Raw genomic sequence first — 24065 nt, 5'->3', positions numbered from 1 at the left:
TGCTCCGCAGGGTACACTCTCCCCTTTTCACTTTACCCTCGTTTCCTCGACAGTCTCATCTACTACCATGGTTTCAACTGCTATCTGTAAACTGATGATTCCTAATTTTTATCTCCCCCTCAGACCTCTCCAGTGACTCCCAGACACATATATCCATCTATCTGTCCGTAAGATTTCTCAATTTGGATAGCTCAGTGTACTTAAACATGTCAAGAAAATCTCATGTATCTTCTCCCCCTATAACCAGCTGTTTCTCCGGAAATCCCCATCTTGGCTGATGGTATCGCTCTCCATTATCCTATCAAGATACCTGGATATGGTTCTCTCCTTCATTTTTTAACCACTCAGTCTCAAGATGCCATCAATTCTGTCTCTCAAATATTGACAAAATCTGTCCATTTTTCTCATTTCCTACCTCTAATTACCTTAGATTGGACCCCAGAGCGTCTCTCACCTGGACTATTACAACAGCCCCTTACATGGTCTTGCAGTTTTCAATCTTAACCCCTTCCAATCAACCATCTATAATCGTGCCAAAATCATCTTTCCGATACATAAATCTGGTTCTGCTTCTCCTAAGGCATCCCACTACTTAATAAAGTCATTTAACTCACTCATTTAAGCAGATATTTATTGTTTACTGTATAACAGATATGGTATTAGGCATATCTGTATCATAGTGTATTAGAGTCGATGAAAACAACATTTAGAGAACACAGGGATGAAACAAATCCTCAAACTGTATGATTACAAATTGTGACAAATGCAATGAAGGAAAACAGGTCACAAAGAGAGTAAGAGGGGAGAATTACTTCAAATTAAAATGTCATATTATTTTTAAGAAAGGAATTTCTGAGATTTGATGGGTAGAAAGCTGCTGTAGGAGAAAAGGACTTTTGGTAGAGGAAATAGCATACATAAGAGTTTTGAGAGGGAAAGGAGTAGAGAGTGCTAGAAGAACTAAAAGCAGACCTATCTGTCAAAAGCTTAGTAAGTGAGAGAAGGGTGGCCTGAGATAAGTCTGGGGAGACAGGGGCCGGGTCAAGTCCACGGTATGGACTTGGGTTGTTTTGAAGGGCAAAGGGACACAATTAAAAAGTTTTAGGTAGATGAAGGACATGATTAGATTTGTTTTTAAAAGTTGACTCTGGCTGTTGCTGGGAAGAGGCTGCAGCCTGAGTGGGTGTGAGGAACCCAGCTGAGAGGTTATCGTATTAGTCCAGATGAGAAAGATCGTGGTGGGCAGTTTCTCTTAATGTTTACAGAAGTTATTTTTAGGTAGTATAAGGCTGTAATGTAGAAGTCCCCAGTACTTTCTAAATGACGTAATCCTGGGGCCCTTAGGTGGCTCGGTCGGTTAAGTGTCTGACTCGATTTCGGCTCAGGTCATGATCTCACGGTTCGGGAGATCAAGCCCCGCGTCCATGCTGACAGCACGGAGCCTGCTTGGGATTCTCTCTCCCTCTCTCTCTCTGCCCCTTCCCCCCTCCCGCATTCTCTCTCTCAAAAATAAATAAATAAACCTAAAAAAAAAAAGGATGTAATCCTGCTAAACAAAAAGGCATGTGAAAAAAAAAAAAAAAGCTCAGGGTTTAATTCATTTGGATATACTGTTCATCATTAGAACGTTTCTAATTACACAGTTCATTGATGATAGTCTAATACGATATAGCTTCTGCCAAACCTACTCAGTATTTGCCCTTTTATGTAACACCTCTCCTTATATGACTAACAGGCATATCATAGTTGACATGGCCAAAAAACAAAGAACCTCTTGATTTCTGCCTCAAGACTAATCTACCTTAGTTAAGTGGCATCATCATTCACCCAGGCATTGATGCCAAAAATCTGCGAGTTATCCTTTCTTGGTCTCTTTCTGCCATATTCCATATCATATGTAAATTAAGTACCAATTTAACTGAATAAAATATTCAATATAATCTATGGAAATTACTCTATGTGATTAACAGAATATGAATCTGGCCACAACTGTCTGGTAGTGATACACTATTTGCATTCATATATCCTTACAAAAAAGATTTTTGATTAGAGAGCAGTTTTAAACAGTAGTACAATATAGTATAACATGGTGATATAATTGTACTTTACCTTAAGGGAATTATTCTTCGCTGTTAATACCTTTACAATAAATGCATACAGACAAAACATGCTTAATTTCTTAGTTCTCAAATTTCATTTACCAACTCATTCATCATTCATGCAGTCTCAAGAACAGAAACACCCACAGCAATAGTGGTCATCTCAGGTCTCGAAAGAATAATTTAAGATCAGAAGTAATTTGTTTTAAAATTAGTTTCTGAATATGTCTCCAGGAAGACTGCTAAAATCAGATCTGTTTCACACTAAACAGGTACTTCAATAATATTGAAGTTCCCAAATACCATTGGCAAATGAGGCACCCTATACGTGTCAACTTTCAGCCAACTAATAGCTTATGGCCTTAGAGCTAAGTTATTTTTTCCTAATTTTTTTGGAAACATATTTATAAAATATAGTAGAGAGATGATGCATCTGTCTTCTTAGAGAAAAGTATTATTTAAGTTATCCCGGACAACTTCACATCACTGGTTTCTACCAGCTGCATCACAATACGTTTAGAATAACCCAGGGAATTCGGAGGTACAACAGTAAAGTTGCTTTCCCTAATTCTGAACGGCCTGTTTGTTTCGTTTTTAGAGTCTTTCTCTTTCCATCCTTCTTTTCAGCTTCCCCTTCTCATGGTCAGAACGTCTTCCTCTACCAATCCATCTCTGTGCTGTCCTTGATTGATGTGCTAGTAATAAAGCTTGAAAAATAAGTCACCTGGCTCATCAGGCTGTGCTCAGAGCTTTCAAGCTGATGTTACACTGTCCTACTTCACACGTGCCAAGTACCTGTGGACACTATTTTCCCTACAGAATGAGATCATAATTGTATTCCTTACAGTTAAAGCTATCAGTAGTCTGACCACTGGTAAGTGACATATTACCATAGCCATTTGGTAATACAGAATATTAGTATGTTCAAATACCCTTTTCTGGGTCAGCCACTAGGTAATATGGTAAGCTCACCCCACAGTTCTACACAGTTTTATGACACCTCGGCTTTTCAAGGTAGATATAGCTCATATCCATTACAATATTGTTATAAAAAGAGAATTTAAAGATGGCATAAGGGGCCAAAGGTAGAAATAAACTGAGTTTACGTAGAAAATAATCCGCACAGGCCAAGGAGGACCTTTATGCACAATACCACGTAGGGCAATTTAGCCCACAAAATACTGACTGTTAGACCATAATCAAAACGAAATGCTACGAAAAAGTGAGAGAGAGAGAGCTTGGTTTATGCATCGCAATAAAACTATGGGTGGATGGGCATAGCGCATCTCCTGTTGCACGCACCCTGCTGCTCGTCAAGTGACATGGATCCGAGCTGTTTGTTAACCACAGAAGAAGGAGAATCTGAAACAAAAATGAGATTTCAACTTAAAAGTAAGCAGCAGAAAACTGCACAGCAATGTCATGATCAACTCTAAGCTTAAGAAACAAATGTATAAGGGCAGAGAACAGAAGTAAGTACCGTGGTATATTTCCCAAGCAGTGAGTAAGCGGGGCCATGTGCTTCAGACAGGTTATTCCACGCAAGCACTTAGCAAACTAAGAATGAGCTGAGAAAATATTCTTCCGCTTCCATGCATATACCTTTTGTCAAATTCACTTAGCACAGGCACAAGGTACAAGGTAGATAAAACAGAACTAGAGTTATCTCTTTCACTAGACGGAAGACTCCTCCCCCTTCTTAAACCCCTCTCTGGCCCCTTACAGATGGCTTTCGTTCTGGACTGGAGGATTCAAAGCATGAAATGAGATGCTCACTACACTCTGCTAGACGGTGGGTATTGCACCTTGAGCTGAAACAGGAGCTCAAGTGAAGACGTGAGACAAAGAAAATGGTTTGTAAGAGAAAACTTCAACGAAGTAATCGCCATGACAGAAACACAGATAATTTTAAAAACTCTAAGATATGTTGTGCATATTAAAACTGTGGTCTGTTGAAGCCTTAGTTTTTAGGGGCCTGGTGGGAAAAGGAAAAGAGAGGAAAGGAATAGGCCTCCCAGTCTGGGCTTCATGCTTTCCACCCCGGCTTCAAATAAAACATTTAATTTTTCATCCTTTTGATGCTCTGAGTTTCTGTGTAAGAATTTGTTCTATAAATGGGTTCTATTGTTTGGAAAAGGCAGCATGATAAAATGGAAAGAGCACTGGTTTGGCGTTAGTGAGTTTTGATTCTAAACCTGGTTCTGACAATAATTAGCCGTGTGACATTTTTAGATCTAAGCTTCTTTCTTCCTGGCCATCCTAGGGACCTAGTAACTTAAGCAAGGCACCAGGGAATAGGAGGTGGCTACTAAGTCCTGGCTTGGGTTCCAGTGTCCCAATGGGGCTAGAATATGTGGATAATAAGCACAGCTCCCCCCAAAATGTAAGATTAATTCCTAGTTTCTAATATCCTGTGTTCCAGTACTTAGCAAATGTTAACAAGACAAAAACCTTGCACTTTTGGATAGTCACCGGTTTCTATTCATAATGGCATTTTATTCCCCAAAAGTAGATAAAATATCTTGAGTTGAGAGCGTCCTTAACTTAATAGCTAAGAAGTTTTTCAGTATATCCTGGTTGTTTCAATTTGTACATTTAACAGTCTAAATCTTGCCACTAGGACCACTTCTATCAACTTTAAATCGTCTACCTTCTGATACGTTTGCTCAGAGACTTTTGAATTACTAGATTTGGATAACGCATGATCATCATCTGAATGATAGCTTTGGCTTATCCTTACTTATCACCTCTTCATCAGAACATTCACTTCAACAAATCTGCACAACACAAAAAAGAAAGAAGAAATGATAGGATTTCAATCAGTTCCTGAATCTCTCCATGCTTTGCTTTCCTTTCTATGGTTTCTTCTCATTTATCCATTTCAGGGATAGATACAACATTCCTACCTATGTTGTTTTTGAAGAACAGATAAGATGGTTTTTAGAAGATCAAAATTGTATTCCTTAAAGTAAAGAAAAACTGAACAAAAATTTGAATCACAGTGAAGTATTAGAAAATCCTCCTAGAAAGCGTTTCATGAAATATTTTTGTTATATTTGTGTTTGTTCTACATTTCATTGTACTCTCATTTATAACTAAGAGCACTCAGAAAACTATCAACTCTCTATGTAATCTTTTTTTAAAATATTTAATTTTTCCACAAACGTTATGGAATGTACAAATCTTATGAAATAAAGACCATCTTATTTAATTTTATAGATAAAAATTTAGGAAAGAGTATGTCTCTAAAAAACCCATTAATGAAAGATCTAGAATGCTATTATCTCCTCAAAATTATATATTTTCAATCTCTTTAATGATTTAAGGTATTTAAAAAGTTTACATTAAAATAGTATTAAGTGAAAAGGGTTTCCTCACTGGTTTTATATCTGTCACAATACTGTACGTAGCTGGGGAATTATTTGTTGTTCCTTCCATCTTGAAAACCAATCTTTAAGAAGAAATCCTTCTTGATCATTGCTTTGTTCTATTTTCAATCTTGGGCACCATGCAGCTGTTTTTTGGAAGGATTATTTTCCTGGCACATAAACATGTGAAGTGACATGTTTCCATACCACTAGATATTCATAAATACAGTACCCATAACTTCTAACTTACAGAAGTACTTCCAAATATTAACACAATAAAATTAGTTCAATGCTGATTGTGTCAGTATGTTTGCACATTCTACCCCATTTGCCTGTGAAATAAATATCTTCCAGAAAGCACCCATTACATAATAAAAATCAGACTAGGGCGCCTGGGTGGCTCAGTCGGTTAAGCATTTGACTTTTGGTTTTGGCTCAGGTTATGATCTCACAATTTGTGAGTTCGAGCCCCACATCGGGCTCTGCGCTGATGGCGTGGAACCTGCTTAGGATTCTCTCTCTCCCCCCGCCCCCCTCCCCGTCTCTCCTTCTGACCCTCCCATTGCGTGCTTGTCTAAGATAAACTTTAAAAAAAAAAATCAGATCATATGGTCTCATAATAATTTATTACAAAATGCAATATGGTTGGTCCGCTTATTGCAAGTGTTTAGAATTATTAGTTTTAAGGTAGAGATAAGCTTTAGGCTAAACTCATTCAGTGCTGAGCTCAAGGTGTCTCATGGCCAATTTCTGTGTATTTCCAAAAAATTTGTGTTTTGGTCTCGAAAAAACTCTTTAGCCCCTTGACATCAGAATTTTCTCCAGTGTAGACAAAAATAAGGAATTATAGTCTTTTAATAAGATTTTTATTTTATTTTTAAGTAGCTCCAAACCCAACATGGGGCTCGAACTCAAGACTCCAAGATCAAGAGTCGCATGCTCTACCCTCTGAGCCAGCCAGACTTCTGCGTTCAATTTTGGCTTTTCCACTCAGTAATACCGTAACCCTGGACAAGTCATTTAACGTCTCTATGTCTCAGTTTCTCCATCTGTAAAATGGGAATAATCACAGTATCTACCACATACTATTCTTACGAAGACTTAATGAGATGATCCATGTAAACTACTTAGATAGCACATAGGAAAGGGTCAATTAATGTTACTATTACTTGCCTCTTGTTCAGAAACATGATACTGAATGAAAAATAACGATAGGAAGCTGTTCTGAAAAATATGGAACGTGTTCCCATGACTGAAGTTCTAAGACGCTCATCACTGGTGTGCCCAGATTCTGTCATTCAATGTAGCCACGGATGCTTATAGAACGAGACTGACATCATATCTGAGTTACTAACTACAGCTTATGCTATAAACAGTAAAACAAGGATCAAATGCATCCATCTGAGAAGTGCTACACGTGACTGCTGTCACGGACAGTGGGGACTAGATGTTGTGTAGAGCCTGCTTGCACAGGATCGGGTAAGTGCTGATTTTTTCCAATATGGCTCAGTTTTGAAAAGCCCTTTTTCAAAAATAATCACCAATATTGTATACCCTCTTGGGGTATAAGAATTACTTTTTTTCTTTTCCAATCAGCAAAACCGTGCCATAAAGTGAAAAAACAGTTCCTACCTGACCCCCTCTAGGCTGGCTCCATGCTCCAGTGGGGCTCTGTGGTGGTCGAGCCAGTACAGCAGACTCCACAGGGTGTTGTCACTCTGAGCAGGAGCCAGCAACCCATGACTTCAAAGGACCTGAAATGGAAAAAAAGAGTCGGGTTGAAAATCAGCAATCCGCTGACTGCCTCTGCCGTAGCTGTCTAGGGCATTCGTCTTTAGAGCTCATTCAAAACCCTGAATGCCGTCAACTGTGCATGGCTGTGATAGGAGGTAACTTTGAGGCGGTAAGTGGAAGATATGGTAATTAGGACAGCCCATCATTATGTGTACTGCTCTACTTAGGAATACAAACATGTTACGCCATATTGTCTACCCCATACTTATGTCATCTCTGGAAATTACGGCAGGCCACACTATCTAAATAAATCAGTAATTGGGAAACTGAGACACAAAGCAGCCAAATGATCAGTCCGAGCTCATCTAGTCATAAGGCCAGGACAAGAATCCCACCAGTAATCTGATGAAGGCAAATTCACCTCTTTATGATTGAAAAAAAAAAAAAAAAAAAAATCACTCAAAGCCTAGAAATAAGTTATGATGTATTTTTTAAAAGCCTAGGAAATAAAAGGCACTTTTTAGTTTAGAAAAATAAAAATATTTTAAAGTAATATATTCTGACTTTGAAAAATGAAATTTTTAGAAATTAGCTATGATGGATCGATTAATGTCCACAATACAAAGACAATATTGTACCTAATCATTAAGTTTAAGAACACGTTTTAATAATTGCTATTCAAGGGGCGCCTGGGTGGCTCAGTCGGTTAAGCGTCTGACGTAGGCTCAGGTCATGATCTCACAGTTCATGAATTGGAGCCCCATGAATTCGGGCTCTGTGCTGACAGCTTGGTCCCTGGAGCCTGGAGCCTGCTTCGGATTCTGTGCTTCCCTCTCTCTCTGCTCCACCCCTGCTTCACAGTGTGTGTGTGTGTGTGTGTGTGTGTGTCTCAAAAATGAATAAAATTATTTAAAATAAAATAAAATAAAATAACTGTCATTCAAATAAAATCTACCTCCTTGTTGAATTTCATAAATTGAATTCCTATTCTGTATTTTTATAATTTGTGTGTTCTAAAAAGATGAATTCTGTATTAAGTTTATTCATTTTTCCTCATATCAAAAATGTACTACATGGACAGAATATACAGATTTTTATTAGTCATCCTCTGTAACAAACTATGCATTATTTAACTTTTCCTTATTTAATTACCAAATAGTGTTCTTATGACATGTGAGGACAGAGTAAAAGTAGTATTATCAAATAAACACAGGGCATGTCAAGATTAGACTTATTAGGGTCTAAGATGTCTCGTATGAATGCTATGTTAAAAGCAGATGAAGGACGCCTGGGTGGCTTAGTTGGTTAAGCGTCCAAGTCTTGGTTTCGGCTCAGGTCATGATCTTGCAGTTTCATGAGTTTGAGCCCCACATCGGACTCTGAGCTGACAGCACAGAGCCTACTTGGGATCCTCTCTCCCTCTCTCTTTCTAACCCTCCCCCACTCATGCTGTGTCTCTCAAAATAAATAAATAAACTTAAAAAAAAAGCATGTGATACAGAGGAAGTATTTTACCTTATGGTGAAGGGAACAATACACACTGACTGTTAGCCCTAAGGGTCTCTAATATTGACCATGTAAGACAGCCTCAGGGCCCAACAGGGTGTTAAAAAACAAAGTAGAGGGGCCTGGGTGGCTAGGTTGATTGAGCATCCAACTTCAGCGCAGGTCATGATCTCACGGTTGGTGGGTTCAAGCCCCACATCGGGCTTTGCGCTGGCAGCATGGAGCCTACTTCAGATTCTGTCTCCCTCTCTCTCTGCCCGCCCCTCCACTCGTGCATGCACTCTCTCTGTCTCCCAAAAATAAACATAAAAAAAAAAAAAAAAAAACACACAACAAAGTAAAGATACCACATTTCTCAACCTCAAAATGGGCAAGGTGTCTACTTTTTAAAGATTACCACAAATAGACTGATTACCAAACTAGATACTATTTAATAAGAAATTTCAGAGTTGGTAAAATAGCATCTTATTTCAGAGACTACATAATCACTCTAAAGCTTACTGTTTGTAAAAAAAAATCTGTTTCAATTCAAACTGGTAAGCTAGATATGAAAGGATGAGTCTAAAAATATTGTTCTAATGTCTACAATGTACATTTCTTTTCTGCTAATGTAGACAGTTTTATTTTATACTCAAACTCACTTTAATATTTGGTTTGTCACCTGCTAAATTTCAGTATTTTAAAAATATTTAAATATGTGTAGGAACACTTTAACTTCCTTATTGGTTTTTATGTTGCAAAATTTTTACTTTTGAAACACTTCGGCTAGAGTTTTATGCACAGCACAAAATCATAGCAAAATGTCTCATTCTTAAATGTCATGACTGTCATTTAATCAAGCTTTCCAGTCAGTTTTAAGTACAGGAAAAAAAAAATGGTCAGAGACGTCTTTCCTTGGCTGATAACACTCAATTAAAAATGAGGCTCGGAATCTGTTCCAAACATCACACCTATATTACAGTCATTTAAATATATTTTATTTCACCATGGTATTATATAATGTGCTTCTGTTATCAGCACACGGTAGAACAGCTATTTATAAAGTGGAGGTTGCTAAGTTCTACCAATATATAAATGAATTCCAAGTAATTAAATCAGAGTTCTCAAAGTAATGAATACCCCACCTCTGCAGGGTGGCAAAACAAAGTAGTACATCAAAGTATCATAATCTCATTTGTGGGAGACCCTGGACACACTCCAGTTCCTAAACAAAGATTTGCACAGCACCTACTACGTAGCACCTCTAGGACAGGATATATAATACCTATCATCCATCTTGAAAGAATTAAATTGGCAAACTGTTTTATGCTATATAATTCTTCCCACAAACATTTGTGGACTATCGTGAGCTTCCTGGCCATGAGAGAACTGGCCCATTAAAATGCTCAAAGAAAGAGAGAGTGGCACGGATTATCACGGTCATAAACTCCCATGAGTTTTATAGCATAAGACTATTCTGGCAGGAGACTGTAGAGTATTTTTGTTGTCCTATATATCAGAGAGTTGATCACGTACACAAGGAATAAGTAGGCAGATACTGAAAACTTGCAAATAATCACAGAAGAGGATGACTGAGTCAGCAGGCCAGCTGGCCAAACGACACCGTAATTCTAAAATCTAGCACTACTACCTTCCCAGGAATACTGGCTAATGTTCAAAGGAGAAACAACAGAAGAAGAAGAGGAAGGGCTAGGGGCCAATAAACACAGGTATCATTTCAGCACGTATGAAATTTCAATAGAAATGCCAAAGCAGGCTCTGAATTCACTAGGTTATTAGAAAGTAGCTCATTAGCGTACAAGTAATAAACATCTGCCCCTTTGCAGAAATGTCACAAACCAAATAACGGATTATTCTACGTTCAGCTCTCCGGCCAACACCGCTGCCGCCCGTGTTCCTCTAGCCGCGACGGGGAGCGCCGGATGCGACAAAGGCGGGGAGAAGCCGTAAGCGCCATCAGCTCTTTCTGAAGGGCAGGGCAGCGTCTTGTTACACAGCAGCAGTGTTAAGACACCAACTCTACCAGCCGCTCGAGGACACTTGACGTTAATAACCTGAGGCACGAGGGTCCTGGGAAGAGCCCTCGTGAGAAGACTGACCGGAAGGAGGCTGCTGGGCGCGCGCAGCCAGCTCTTGCTGCCTCTGCTGTTCGGCCCTCTTAAGCCTCAGTTGTTGCAGGCGCTTACGGAGCAAAGCTATCTCAGGCCCCCTTAAAAATTCTGACACAGATAGGAAAAAAAAAAAAAAAAAAAAGGTGAAAAGATAGTAATAAGAGAGGAAATGGTAAGAATCTGTTACATATTAAAGAGAGAAGGGTATAAAGAAAACACGTCTCATGGAGGAATATTAAAAACAAATTACTCACGAGAAAGAAATTACTGATCATCACATTAGGAGATACACTATACACACTTACGTATTCAAATGCGTCTATTTAACCACAACGAAATGAATTACACACATATAGTCTCGAAGGATATTTAAGTAACTAAATAGAATGACAATAAAGTCTTCCGTAAGCAAAACATTTTAAAATGTTCCTTTCGTCACTAATTTCATCTTTCTATAACAAAACGATACTACGAAAAATTAGTAACTATCAGTTATCTAATCTATATACAAAATTGCTAACTTCGATCAGATAATAAGGAAAATTCAATTAAAATTATGAAAAAGTTATGTATTTGTAAACAGTTCTTGGAATTTATTAATGGAGGGCTCTTTAAAAAGTCAAAGTTACATAGTTTTCAGCTGAATAGAATTGTCATTTACCTTTTTTTTACCTAAAAAATATTTATATAATCTTCAATATTTTCTTAAAGCAGCGGTCATAGATAAAAGTAGAAATATAACATAGAATTCTGCAGATACATTTGAGTGCCTACTATGTATGAGGCATCGTTTTAGGCTCGGGAGAGAAATAAAACACTGAACAAAATGGTCCCTACTCATGTGGAGTGTATGTTCCGAAAGGAAGAAAGACATCAGTGAACTCACGTCACACACATATATGTAATATACACGTAGGTGCTCGTGTAAAGCAGGGACACTTGCTGTGAAGTAAATTGGACGGGGTAAGATGAGGGGAACAGAGGTAGCGGAGGAGGGGTTGTTTTCCGTACGATCACTGAGGGAGGCTTCTCTCATAAGATGATTTTTGAACAGAGACCTCAAGGACTGAGGCAGGAAACCACACGGGTGCCTGGAGGAAACGTTCCAGGTGGAGGGAAGAGCGAGTGCAAATGCTCAGAGGAGGAGGTGTGTCTGGGTGGGGGACGTATCACAGGCAACGGCAGAAGAATTTACTGGTAGTTTAGATGCAGAACGATCCCCAAATTCTGGGCCTACGTAACAAGAAAAAGAAGAGTTTGTCATTTTTTGTGACGGGGAAAAATGGAGCAGCAGGTAGTAGCAGAGGGAAGAGGAGAACTAACAGCTCAGCGGAGAACTTGAGTAGGGACTGGCTGCGACACTCTAGAATTCACTAATGAATTGGATGTCGCTGGTGATGCGACTTGAAGCTGCTGCAAGTGCAAGTGGGAAGAAAGAAGTCTAAGAACTGAACTCTGGGACCCTGCAGCGTTTAATAGAAAGGAGAAGCCGTGAGTAGGAAGGAGAAGCCAGCGAGGAGGTTGGAGGGAGCAGCTGTGTCAGAGGCTGCTAATATGACAAAAAAGACACCCAGAATTAACCACCGGCTTTTGCACCTTGGAAGTCATTCATGATCTTGACAAGCTATTTCAGCAGAAATCACAGGGGCCAAAACGCGACTGGAACGGGTTCCAGAGAAAGAGGAGGTAATGGAGTAGAGACACAAGGCACACATATACTCTTTCCAGATGATTTGCTGCTAACAGGGAACAGAGAGATTGGCTTGGGGGTGGGGGGTGGGGGGGGGGGGGAATAAAGAGCCCAGGGAAGTTTGTTTAGTTTGGGAAATAACACATATGTCTGTGTGCTGATGAGCAATGTTTAACTGAGGGAAGGAAGAAAGAGGACACATGAAGAGAAGGGGGCAAATGCAAGAATGCTGTCCCCGAGCAGCCCCAGAGACGAGCTGCAGTGGTAAGCAGAGGAGGCGGCTCTAAATAGGTCCAGAACGACTTCACCACAACCAAAGGCAAGGCAGAGACGCAAGGGCTGCTGACTTGATGGTGGCGGCACAAAGAATTCTGTGTCTCTTGTTGACGCTGGCAGCAAATTACACAAACCCCCCCGACGACTTCTAGCCTCGTTTACCTGGAGTATAAAGGTGCAAATTTGGTTGTTTCCTGAATCAATCGTGCCAGAGATATTAACATCTTGTTACCAAGTTCTCTACTTATAAAGAATTTTATTCAGTCAGCCGACTGGCAGTTAAGATTTAGCAAACAATTCAAGTATCATCACCGTCTCCCAATGCTAGGTTCTTCCTAGGAAATTTTCTAGCACCGAGCAGGACGGTATTCACTGATGAATAAATTAGGATGCTCAGTGGCACAGTGCCTTCTTTTTAGGTATAGACATACACCGTATTTATTGATGGCATAACAGCAATGCTTTAAGCAATATAAAGAATTACCGTGCACCCATAAAGTTTGTTATTTTACAATTCAAAACAATTTACCATGAAGAGACTACATATACGTCAAACTTTGCTAAGAAAACAAAAACCACAAAAAAATTCACCTGACTTCATCATCATTGCAAACCCTCTCTCTGGAGCTGCCAAGTGTTTCACGGGGATAGGAGAGTCTCCATCTAGATCCGCTACGTGATGTAACATATAAACAGCGGGCTCTAAGTGCAAGCCCTGATGCTCTATAACTCGGAAAATCAACATTTAGTTAGGATAACGTCCCGAACTATTTATTCAATGCTTCCGGTGCTTTTTAAAGAAGAATTTGCTCCTTTACTTTTAAGGCTGGTATTGTGGCTTCCCCCAAGCCCCTGGCTTAAGACAAAAAAATGAAGCTAGGTACAGAAGTTGCCACAGCTAACTAGGAATGGCAAATATTAAGTTAAAAATTCCAAGCAGACTAAGCAGACTAAACAACCAGACTAAACAACAGTCTTGCTAGCAGGTGAAGATACATACACATTATGTCCTTTAAAAAACACATAAACATATAATTTATAATGCGAATAAATGCACTGAGAATTAGTTTTTGTTGACATGAACCAAAATGGAAAGTGAATATAATGAATACTTTGGGGTTGAATTTTAAAAGCAACAAAAAAACCCTCAACAATGTGTCAGGAATTGCTTATGGGAAATCCGTACCTCCATCTCCTGAAACGACCTGCCCACTGCCTGTTTTCCGCTGACGGACTCTGGGCTAATCTCCCCAGTGACGCAGTTCCCACTGAAATGGAAGAACAATAAACTACAGCTGACCCGACAAAGGTCCCCTCAGCTCTAACCTCACGTCCTGCCTCCAATACATAGGTTCTTTTGTCCTGGACACTGCATTACTTCTCCATCTAATTTGGTGGAACCTAATCTGCCTGCTGTGGCTCTGTCCTCCACCCCACCTTGCTTCTTGGCCGGGTGATCCTTGTGCATTTTTTCCCTAGAACTGTCACTCCTTTATTGACTTCCAAGTTCCTTTGGTCTCTTCTTTGGTCTCCCCAAAGTGACCATTAACCTAATATTTCCACTTGCTTCTAATCTATATACTGTCTCTACCTCGACTGAGTAGACTCTGGTCTCCTTTAAGGAAGCTGTGATCTGGATATTTGGGCTTTGAAAGATTTGCTCTGCTATGCTGTACAACAGAGCAACTGCTGTTCCCGCTAATTTTTCTACAGAGCTCAATGTAACTGTAAAGATTTTGAATAGACCTAAATAAATGTGTAAACCTGGACAGTTATTTGTAAATAAGCAGGAATTCACACATAAGGCCTATCATATATTAAGTAAAGGAAATTCTCATTGTCTGAGTGGCCCATTTAATTAGAAGCACACAGATGGATCCCTCTGGTGACTCACTTCTCAAGGTGAGACCTCTATGTACTGACGACCCCATTCAATCCAAAGAAACGGCCTTCTCTATACATATTCTTTTATCTAGATTAAAATAAAAACATTTGGGGGCACGTGGGTGGCTCCGTCTGCTGAGTGTCTGACTCTCGGTTTCAGCTCGCAGTTTGTGAGCTTGAGCCTCATGTCACGCTCTGCGCTGACAGTGTGGAGCCTGCTTGGGATTCTGTCTCTTCCCCTCTCTCTGCCTCTCCCCTGCTCACGTACACTCTCTCTCTCTCAAAAATGAAAATGAAAAATAAAACCATTCTCAAAAAAAGAAACAAGTCATAAATCAATCCAAAATGAACAAAATAATTACAAATTTTCTTCTTCTTTTTTTAAAGTAATCTCTATGCCCAACATGGGGCTTGAACTCACAACCCCAAGGATCAAGAGTTGCATGCTCCACTGACTGAGCCAGCTAGGTGCCCCAAATTAATTACAAATTTTAATAAGTGATGGAGTGCCTGGGTGGCCTGGTTAAGCATCCGACTTCGGCTCAGGTCATGATCTCGCGGTCAGTGAGTTCAAGCCCCACGCTGGGCTCTGTGCCGACAGCTCAGAGCCTGGAGCCTACTTCAGATCTTTGTCGCCCTTTCTCTCTCTCTGCCCCTCCCCCGTTCACACTCTGTCTCTCAAAAATAAGTAAATGTTAAAAAAAAATTTTAATAAGTGCTTATCACAAAGTAAACAGGGCTATATAAAAAACATTTTAGTAAAGAAAGATGAATCTAGCTACGTAAGAATGAAAGACCTCCTTTAAGTGACACTTGAACTGAGACACAAGGAAAAAGAAGTTGGCTACAATAAGCCGGGATGGAGGGGGGAAGCTTCTCGGTAAGAGAACAAGAAGTACAAAGGCTCAGAATCAGAAACAAAGAGGCAGAAGAGAACCTGCCTGGCACATTCAAGGAAATAAAGGAAACCAATGCAGGTAGAGCATAATGATCCCTGGGAATTAAGAAAGTGATCTGAAGTGAGGTTGGAGAGGGGGGCAAAACCCAGACCATGTCGGTTCTTACCCACGGCGTAAGAAAGTTTCAGTTTTTTTAAAGTTAGACTTCTAAGTGCAATTAGAAGTCTTTGAGGGGTTTTAAACAGCAAAGTTACATAATCTGATTTAATACTATAAAATACTCATCCTGGCTGCTGCATGCAGAATAAATGATAAGGAAGTGAGGGTAGATACAGGAGATCAATTAGCAGACAAGAAATGATGGTGAGATGTAAGAAGTAGAAGTTATTTTAGACACAAACCAACAGGACTTGCTGACGGACTGAGCGTGGGACATGTAGGAAAGCAAGGAATCAAGAATAACACAGACGCTGTTAAAATAAGCAAACGGGGCAGGTGGTTTTAAATTTACTAAAATATAAAATGGCTAATATGGAAGAGATTGGCAGACAGGAAGGACAGGAGGTTAAATTAAGTTTTAGTTTGGACGTGTTAAGCTTAAGATATCCAAAGACAACTAAAAAGAAGGGTCAAATAAGCATTTGGACATAGGACTTTGTAACTCAAAGCAGAGATCAGATTGTTGACATACATTTAGAAATCTTCAACTCAGAGAAGCTATTAAAAGTCACGTGAGGGGCACCCGGGTGGCTCGGTCAGTTGAGCGACCAACTCTTGATTTCGGCTCAGGTCACAATCCCAAGGTTATGGGATCGAGCCTCGTGTCGGGCTCCATGCTGGGCACGGAGCCTGCTTAAGATTCTCTCTTTCAATCTCTCTCTCTCTCTCCCTCCCTCCCTCCCTCCCTCCCTCCACCCTCGGCCCCTCCTGCAAGCTTTCTCTCTCAAATTAAAAAATTAAAAAATATTTTTTTAGAAGCTATGTGAATTGATCCAACAATCCCCCACGGATACAGAATAGAGCAAAGAGCACGGACTAAGGATTTCTACTAAAATATTCAGAAGTGTAATAGAACAAGAAATATCAACAATGATTACTGAAAACCAGCTACAGTTGATAATAAGAATAAATAAGCAAAGTGGTATCAGATGCCAAGAAAAGAAAGTGTTTTCAGAAAGGAGTGACAGACTATGTTAAATGCAAATGGATTTAAAAACCTGGTAAGATACCAACAGAGAGGGATAAAATTTGGCAAATTTGGCGAAACGTAAGTCACTGGTGACTGACAAAAAGTTTCAGTGGAAACGGAGTTGAAAGGCAGACAGGAGTTGGTTGATAAACACATGGAAGATGGTAAGAAAATGGAGACGGTATAGGCGAGCAACTCTTTTGAAGACTCTAATTATACAAGAAGCAAAGACACAAGTCTGGAGGAGAACGTGGGATAATTAAGGGAAGATTTTTTTAAGACAGGAGATAATAACAGCTCATGTCTGAGGTGGAAAAGGACCGATGCAACAGAAAAGGCAATAATAATGATGCTGGAGAAGAAGCAAAGTCCCTGAGAATTTGGAAAGGGATGGGAATTGCACTGTCTAGCCTTTGACAGGAACAGACACACTTCTTCTCAAAATGTGTCTGCTTCTATCACAGATGCTAGAATGTCAGGAGATTCGAAAGTAGGAAAAAGTGCCCCCCATACCGCCCCACTGTGAATGAGAAGGTTATCAGCTTGGGGATAGGATGAGGGTAAAAGGGGAGTGCTCAAATTCTGGGAGACAAGAAGGTGTGAAATAAACAGTCTGGCTAGTTGTTGAGCCGCAGTGTTGAAAGACTGTTCTGACACAGCACGGAGCACCCAGTGAAACGTGTGGTTGTGACTTTCTTCACTACGACGCAGTGACTCCATTGCGGACTAAGAGAAGGCAAATAATTAGGTTCACAGATGGCATTTTGCCAGGCAAGTTTTCATGTTCCCATCGTTCCTTTCCTTCCCCCCAGCAAACGTGACAGAGGAAATACAAGGGGCATAAAGGAAACATTCACACAAAGTGGATCCACAGCAAAGGAGGAAGCACACTTTCCATTCCATGTCTATACAAGGCCGTAGAGGCACGCCTTGAAGATACTGCGGGTCTGGTTCCAAGGCACCGCAATAAAGCAAATATCCAATGAGGCAAGTCAACTGAATTGTTTGGTCTCCTAGTGCATATAAAAGTTACCTTTACGCTATTCTGTAGTCTATTAAATGCGCAACTGCATGATGTCTAAAAACCAATATACATACCTTAACTAAAAATCACTTCATTGCTCACAAATAAAAATAAAAAAGCAGCCATCATCTGAACTTGCAGCGAGTCACAATCCTTTCGCTGGTGGAGAGTCTTGCCTGGATGCTGACGGCTGCCGACTGATCAGGCTGTTGAAGGGCGGGATAGCTGTGGCATCGCCTCACTTCTTTCGCTGACGGTTTCTTCGTAGCGGCTATTTTACAGCGTTTTACCCACAGTTGAACTTTCACACTTCAAGTCTATCCCTCAAACCCTGCCACTGCTTTATCAACTAAGTTTATGTAATATTCTAAGTACTTTGTTGTCATTTCCACAATCTTCACGGCATCTTCACCAGGAGTAGACTCCATCTCTGGAAACCACTTTCTTTGTTCACCCATGAGAAGCAACTCCTCTCCCGTCAGCTTTGATGCTGAGATTGCAGCGATTCAGCCCCATCTTCGGGCTTCGCTTCTCGTCCCAGTTCTCGTACTGTTTCCACCACACCCGCAGTCACTTCCTCCACTGAAGTCTGCAACCCCTCCAAGTCACCCGTGAGGGCTGGAGTCAACTTCTGCCAAACTCCTATTCATGTTGATATTTTGACCTCTTCCCATGAATCGTGATATTCTTTTTATTTATTTTTTAATTTTTTTTAAATGTTTACTTATTTTTGAGAGAGTGCAAGTGGGGGAGGGGTGCAGAGAGAGGGGGACAGAGGATCTGAAGCAGGCTCTGCACCGACAGCGGTGAGCCCGATATGGGGCTTGAACTCATGAACCTCAAGATCATGACCCGAGAGGAAGTCAGGTGGTCAACAGACTGAGCCACCCAGGTGCCCCATGAATCATGACATTCTTAATGGCATCTTGAATGGGGAATCCTTTCCAGAATGTTTTCGATTTACTTTGTCCAGATCCATCGGAGGAATCACTCTCTATGGCAGCTAGCCTTACAAAAGGTGTTTCTTAAATAAGAAGACTTGAAAGTCAAAATGACTCCTCGACCCAAGGGCTGCAGAATGGATGCTGTGTTAGCAGCATAAAAACATAAATCTTGTTGTACATCTCCATCAGAGCTCTAGGGTAACCTGACACATTGTACATGAACAGGAATATTTTGAAAAGAATCTTGTTTTCTGAGCAGCAGGTCTCCACAGTGGGCTTAATATTCAGCAAACCATGCATCCAGGCTTGTTCCATTTCTAGAGCACAGGCAGAGTACATTTAGAATAAATCTTAAGGGCCCTCGGATTTTCAGAATAGGAAATGCTAGCTTCAAAACTTTTCTCCTGCAGCTTCCTCACCTCTCTGGGCCTTCACAGAACTGAAGAGAGCGAGGGCCTTGCCCTGGATTAGGCTTTGGCTTAAGGGAATGTTGTGGCTATGCAGACCACTAAAACTTTCTCCGTATCAGCGATACGCCTGTTATGCTCTCTTTATCATTTGTGTGTTCGCTGGAGTAGCACTGTTAACCTCCTTCAAGAACTTCTGTATATTCACAACTTGGCTAACCGTTTGGCACAAGAAGCCTAGCTTTCTGCCTGCCTATCTAGGCTTCTGACGTGCCTTCCTCACTGAGCTTAACCATGTCTAGTTTTTTATTTAAAGTGAGAGATATGCGACTTTTCCTTTCACTTGAACACTTAGAAGCCATTTTAGGGTTATTAACTGGCCTAATCTCAATACTGTTGCGTCTCAGGAAATAGGGAGGCCCAAGAAGAGAGAAAGGGAGAGCGGAACAGTTGTTTGGAAGAGCAGTCAGAACATACGCACATTTACCGAGCAGGCTCCCTGCCGTGTGTGGGTGGCGTCTGTGGTGCCCCAAATCAATGACGCTAGTCACATCAAAGATCGCTAATCACAGATCACCGTAACAAATATGATAATAGTGACTAGGTCTGAAATACTGTGAGAATTACCAAAATGTGACACAGACACGAAGTGAGCAAACACTGTTGGGAAAACGGTGCCAACAGACTAGCTCCACGCAGGGTTGCCACAAACCTTCGATGTGTAAAAAACACAATACACGCCAAGCACAACAAACTAAAGCACAATAAAAGAAAGTATGTTTGTCATAAAAATCATGGCTCTGAGATGACACTCTGCCCTATTCCTAGTATCCATAAACCTATCTGAACCTAGAAGTGCAGAAGAGACTGCGGGGGGGGGGGGGGGGGATGAAGCAAAACAGAAAAACTCATTAAGCCCTTATTGTTAAAGTAAGGGATAATCAAAGCTTGCTATCAAAACAATTCCAGGCATAATCTTTAGATGTTACATCTAACATCAAATCATTTTCTTCAACAGCGATACTATCTTCACAACATGGAAATATTCCAATTTTCCATAGTGCAGTCAACCAAAATTCTTTTGAGGCTCTACCAGTTAAAACTATTTCCTTACATCTTAAAAAAAAACTACAGGCAAAGGTGCCAATTAATGATCAAAACAATGATCACATGATCATCACAAATGTTTTTTTCTATTATGATGATTCAAATTGCTACTTAATACTTACATTAAATATTGAAAGGGATTTAGCAATCTGAAATGCAATATTAACTGTGTTAAATATCTGTAACAAAAAAAGAAAAATGAAACTCCAAACTAAGTACTTTACTCAGAAGTGTGTTTAAAAACCAGTGCAGTTAGAATTCAGTGGAACATGAATATAAGCCGGGGAATGTTCTTGCTCAGTTTTCCTGATAACTTATAATTGATCAGAATCTTTAAGAATGTTTCCAAGAATGCTATTACTTTTTTTTTTTTTTTTTTTTTACCAACTTTACCTGCTCTGATGAACAAACTTTGGACTGATTCTGTCCCTACTTCGCAAACACTCCAAAATATTTTATTTTCCCATAAGCTGAAATGTTAACTATGTCAATTAGAGAGTAGAAAACCTGATTTTATAGCTCTGCTTTAGCTTATTATTACAAATTGTCCACAAGTGTTAATAGTTACATAACTGACTCTGGCTTCTATTTCCAAAGAAACTGGAAATGAATGACCAAAATAAGACATACTGATAAAAAAAAAAAAAATGCCTGCTATAAAACACCCCATATTTGGTGATCTAGTATCAGATTTCGGAGTGGCAAGAATAAAGTGACAGCTTGTGGCAGTTAAGCTGTTAGAAAATTTTTATAGGTTTTAGCTTAGGCCTGCCAGCTGTATCACTAGTTGCTAATTTTTATTATGTGTCAAGTAAAATGCTTCTTTAGAGGAACCCAAAGAAAAACACGAATAAAATCTTAGTGGTCATTATAATTACATGTACACAGTTAAAATGCCAAGTAAATTATATCTGCTAAAAATTACTGTTATAAATACTAGTACATTCCATAGTTGGGGGGGGGGGGGAGTTGAACATGAGGCGTTTTAATATTGAGAGGAAAAAAGTATTTTAGCAGAATTTAGGAACTGACATTTTCCCACTAACATCAAGTACCAAGAAGACAAGGACTTGTTAAAACAATTCTCTTTCATGTAAATATAGGACAAATAATTCTTTTCGTAAGTTGTATATGTTGTTGACAAGAGATGTTATCAAATGCACCACACAGAATGTATTAAAAGTATTTCCGGATTTAAAGAAAAATAATAAGAAATATAAATGCATTAGAACTAATAATAATTAGGGCTATATTTTCATGATCACTTTAAAACAGACTTATAACCAAATAAGTCTAGAAATACATTTTGGTCTATAACGGTATATAAAAGTAATCTTAAAGTCAACTGCATTAAACTATGTCAAAACACTATCTGCCGGTACCTATATTTTTTAAAGAACTGTCTTAGGTAAACTGAAGATTCCTGATAATTGTTAAATTCATTCAAGTTAGGCACACTTGAAGTCTGTGTTTATGTTACATGTTCACGTATCACATGTCATTTTGATCATTTATTCTGGCAAGAATGAGTTCATGTGATTTAGTATCTTTCAAATCAGCCCATAGAGAAGTTTTCATTATCAGAAATCATCAGATGAACCGCAGCCTATTTAATGAGTAGCATCCTCACCAGACTGATGATGTGTATGGCGTCCAGATGCCTCCACAGCCTGCCTTTGTTCGTTGTCTGGAGAAGACAGCAAAGAAGTAGAATGAGGGCTTTCTGTAGAAGATGATGTCGAATGAGCCTGAGCTGACGCTGTAGAGGATGTCGAAGGCTGAAGAAGCTGCTCGGCTGAAGGATCTACTTCCATTGCGGTTTCACCCACTTCCAAATCAGAACTCGATGGGACCGCAGGAAGAGGAGAAACATCTGACTGGCTCGTTCCACCTTCGAAGAACACATGTTAATGCAAATTCAAATACTAACTGCTTTCCAAAACCAACCACTCTAAAGAGATACATTAAAGAAATACGTGTGTACTGGGGCGCCTGGGTGGTTGTCGGTTGAGCGTCTGACTTCACCTCAGGTCATGATCTCACGGCTCGTGAGTTCGAGCCCCGCGTCGGGCTCTGTGCTGACGGCTCAGAGTCTGCAGCCTGCTTCGGATTCTGTGTCTCCCTCTCTCTCTGCCCCTCCCCCCGCACTCGCTCACTCTCTCTCTCTCAAAAATAAACATTAAAAAAAATTAAAAACAAGAAATACATGTGTACTTGCACGTGCATATACCTACACACAGATTTGTATAATTTCAGGAGATCAAACGTACCCAGTGGTGGTCTGATCCATTTAACCACATAAGCTGATCAAGAGGGGGGGACATCTATCTACAGAACATTTTTGTTAAAATAATCCACCTTTCAAGCTCAATATGGTACCTTCATTTATACGAAGCTAAATAATAGCTTGTGAAATGCCTATAAATAACATCTAGTCTCTTTAATTTAAAGATGATGATTCTGACTTAATGACTGGATAATAGGAGAGTGGATTTTATGAATATCTTTCCATTCTACAACATAATGTATCTGAAATATTTAAGAAAAATATTGGGAAGAGTAAAGTTACAAATAGGTCAAAATAAGGTTAAGTTTCTGATTCCTACGTCATTAGCAATGTTTTAACCATTAAACTAACATGACTCAGTCATGATTTAAAAAGACTTGAGTGTCTACTATGTGCTATGCTAGGCTTTGTGCTATCTGCAAAGGAATAATTAGGAATAATCAATAAACATTAACAATTTTCCCCAAGCCTAGATGTTATTAAAAGATGGAATGGACTAATCAAGTTCGTATCTTGCAAGATGCAACTGCCACAGAATATGGAACTTTTTCTTTTAATGACCATGGTTTAAATAATTCTTATTTTAAATTTAAGCACAAATATAATAGCTCTTAAGCAAATCCACAGTCTAAGGAATTTTTAAAAAAGTTAATTGAGATGCAGGAGTTAACGCGAATCATTTATGGATAAAAATCAATGTAACTTTTTATTTTGGTGTTTTAACAACTTAGGAATTAACATTTATACTCCTCATTTTTGACAGAGAGAAGTAACTTGCCAAAGACCCCAAGGCTAGAAAGTAGTGAACCAAGATCTGAAAACGGGTCAGCTAGCACCAGAAACAGCACTTAGAAACCAATGCCTAGGTAACCAAAAGGAGAAACTATTCCATTATATAAACCTTCTTTATCTACAGAGTTTTATATATTTCCATTTTCAGAATGCATACAAAAGGGACTTCAAAGGGGACGATCAGATGTCCTTACCTTTTTTTTTTTTGAGAAAAGCAAAAACAAGGACTAGGCCTACAACATGAAGGGACAAATTATACTCAGAACCCTTGGTCCTCTACTGCTTCACACAATACAGTTAAGAAATATGTGATGATTATAGATTATTACATATATTATATATAAAATGGTATAAAATGGATGATATAAATAATACAGACATCAAGGGCGCCAAGTCAGTTAACGTCTGGCTCTTGATTTTGATTCAGGTCACGATCTTAAGGTTCATGAGCCCCGCGTCAGTTTCTGCACTGACAGTGTGGAGACTGCTTGGGATTCTCTCTCTCTGCCCCTCCTCCTCTCTCAAAAATAAACAAACTTAAAAAAAAGCAAACAAATATCGGGACACCTGGGTGGCTCAGTCAGTTAAGAGTCCGACTTCAGCTCAGGTCATGATCTCACGGTTCGTAGGTTTGAGCCCCGCATCGGGCTCTGTGCTGATAGCTGGGAGCCTGGATCCTGCTTCAGATTCTGTGTCTCCCTCGCTCTCTGCCCCTCCTCCACTCACACCCTGTCTTTCTCTCTCTTAA

General features: G+C 39.7%; 1 protein-coding gene across 5 annotated transcripts in view; it reads right to left on the bottom strand.

Moving 5' to 3' along the window:
• DCAF6 (DDB1 and CUL4 associated factor 6) overlaps positions 1–24065 on the bottom strand; it is a 133864-nt gene that overhangs the window by 52664 nt on the left and 57135 nt on the right. Inside the window, exons 10-12 of one of the 5 annotated variants that reach the window (XM_042925389.1) lie at positions 21869–22129; positions 10762–10926; positions 3402–3461 (exon numbers count right to left, since the gene is read on the bottom strand). In XM_042925389.1, the coding sequence (XP_042781323.1) occupies positions 3402–3461; positions 10762–10926; positions 21869–22129 (486 nt within the window). The remainder of the gene's footprint in view (positions 1–3401; positions 3462–10761; positions 10927–21868; positions 22130–24065) is intronic. The other 4 variants (XM_042925384.1, XM_042925387.1, XM_042925388.1 and 1 more) reach the window with 4 other exon arrangements.

Source organism: Panthera leo, chromosome F3 (assembly GCF_018350215.1).
Source record: "Panthera leo isolate Ple1 chromosome F3, P.leo_Ple1_pat1.1, whole genome shotgun sequence".
Classification (NCBI taxonomy): Eukaryota; Metazoa; Chordata; class Mammalia; order Carnivora; family Felidae; genus Panthera; species Panthera leo.
This window is presented reverse-complemented; position numbering and strand designations above follow the sequence as displayed.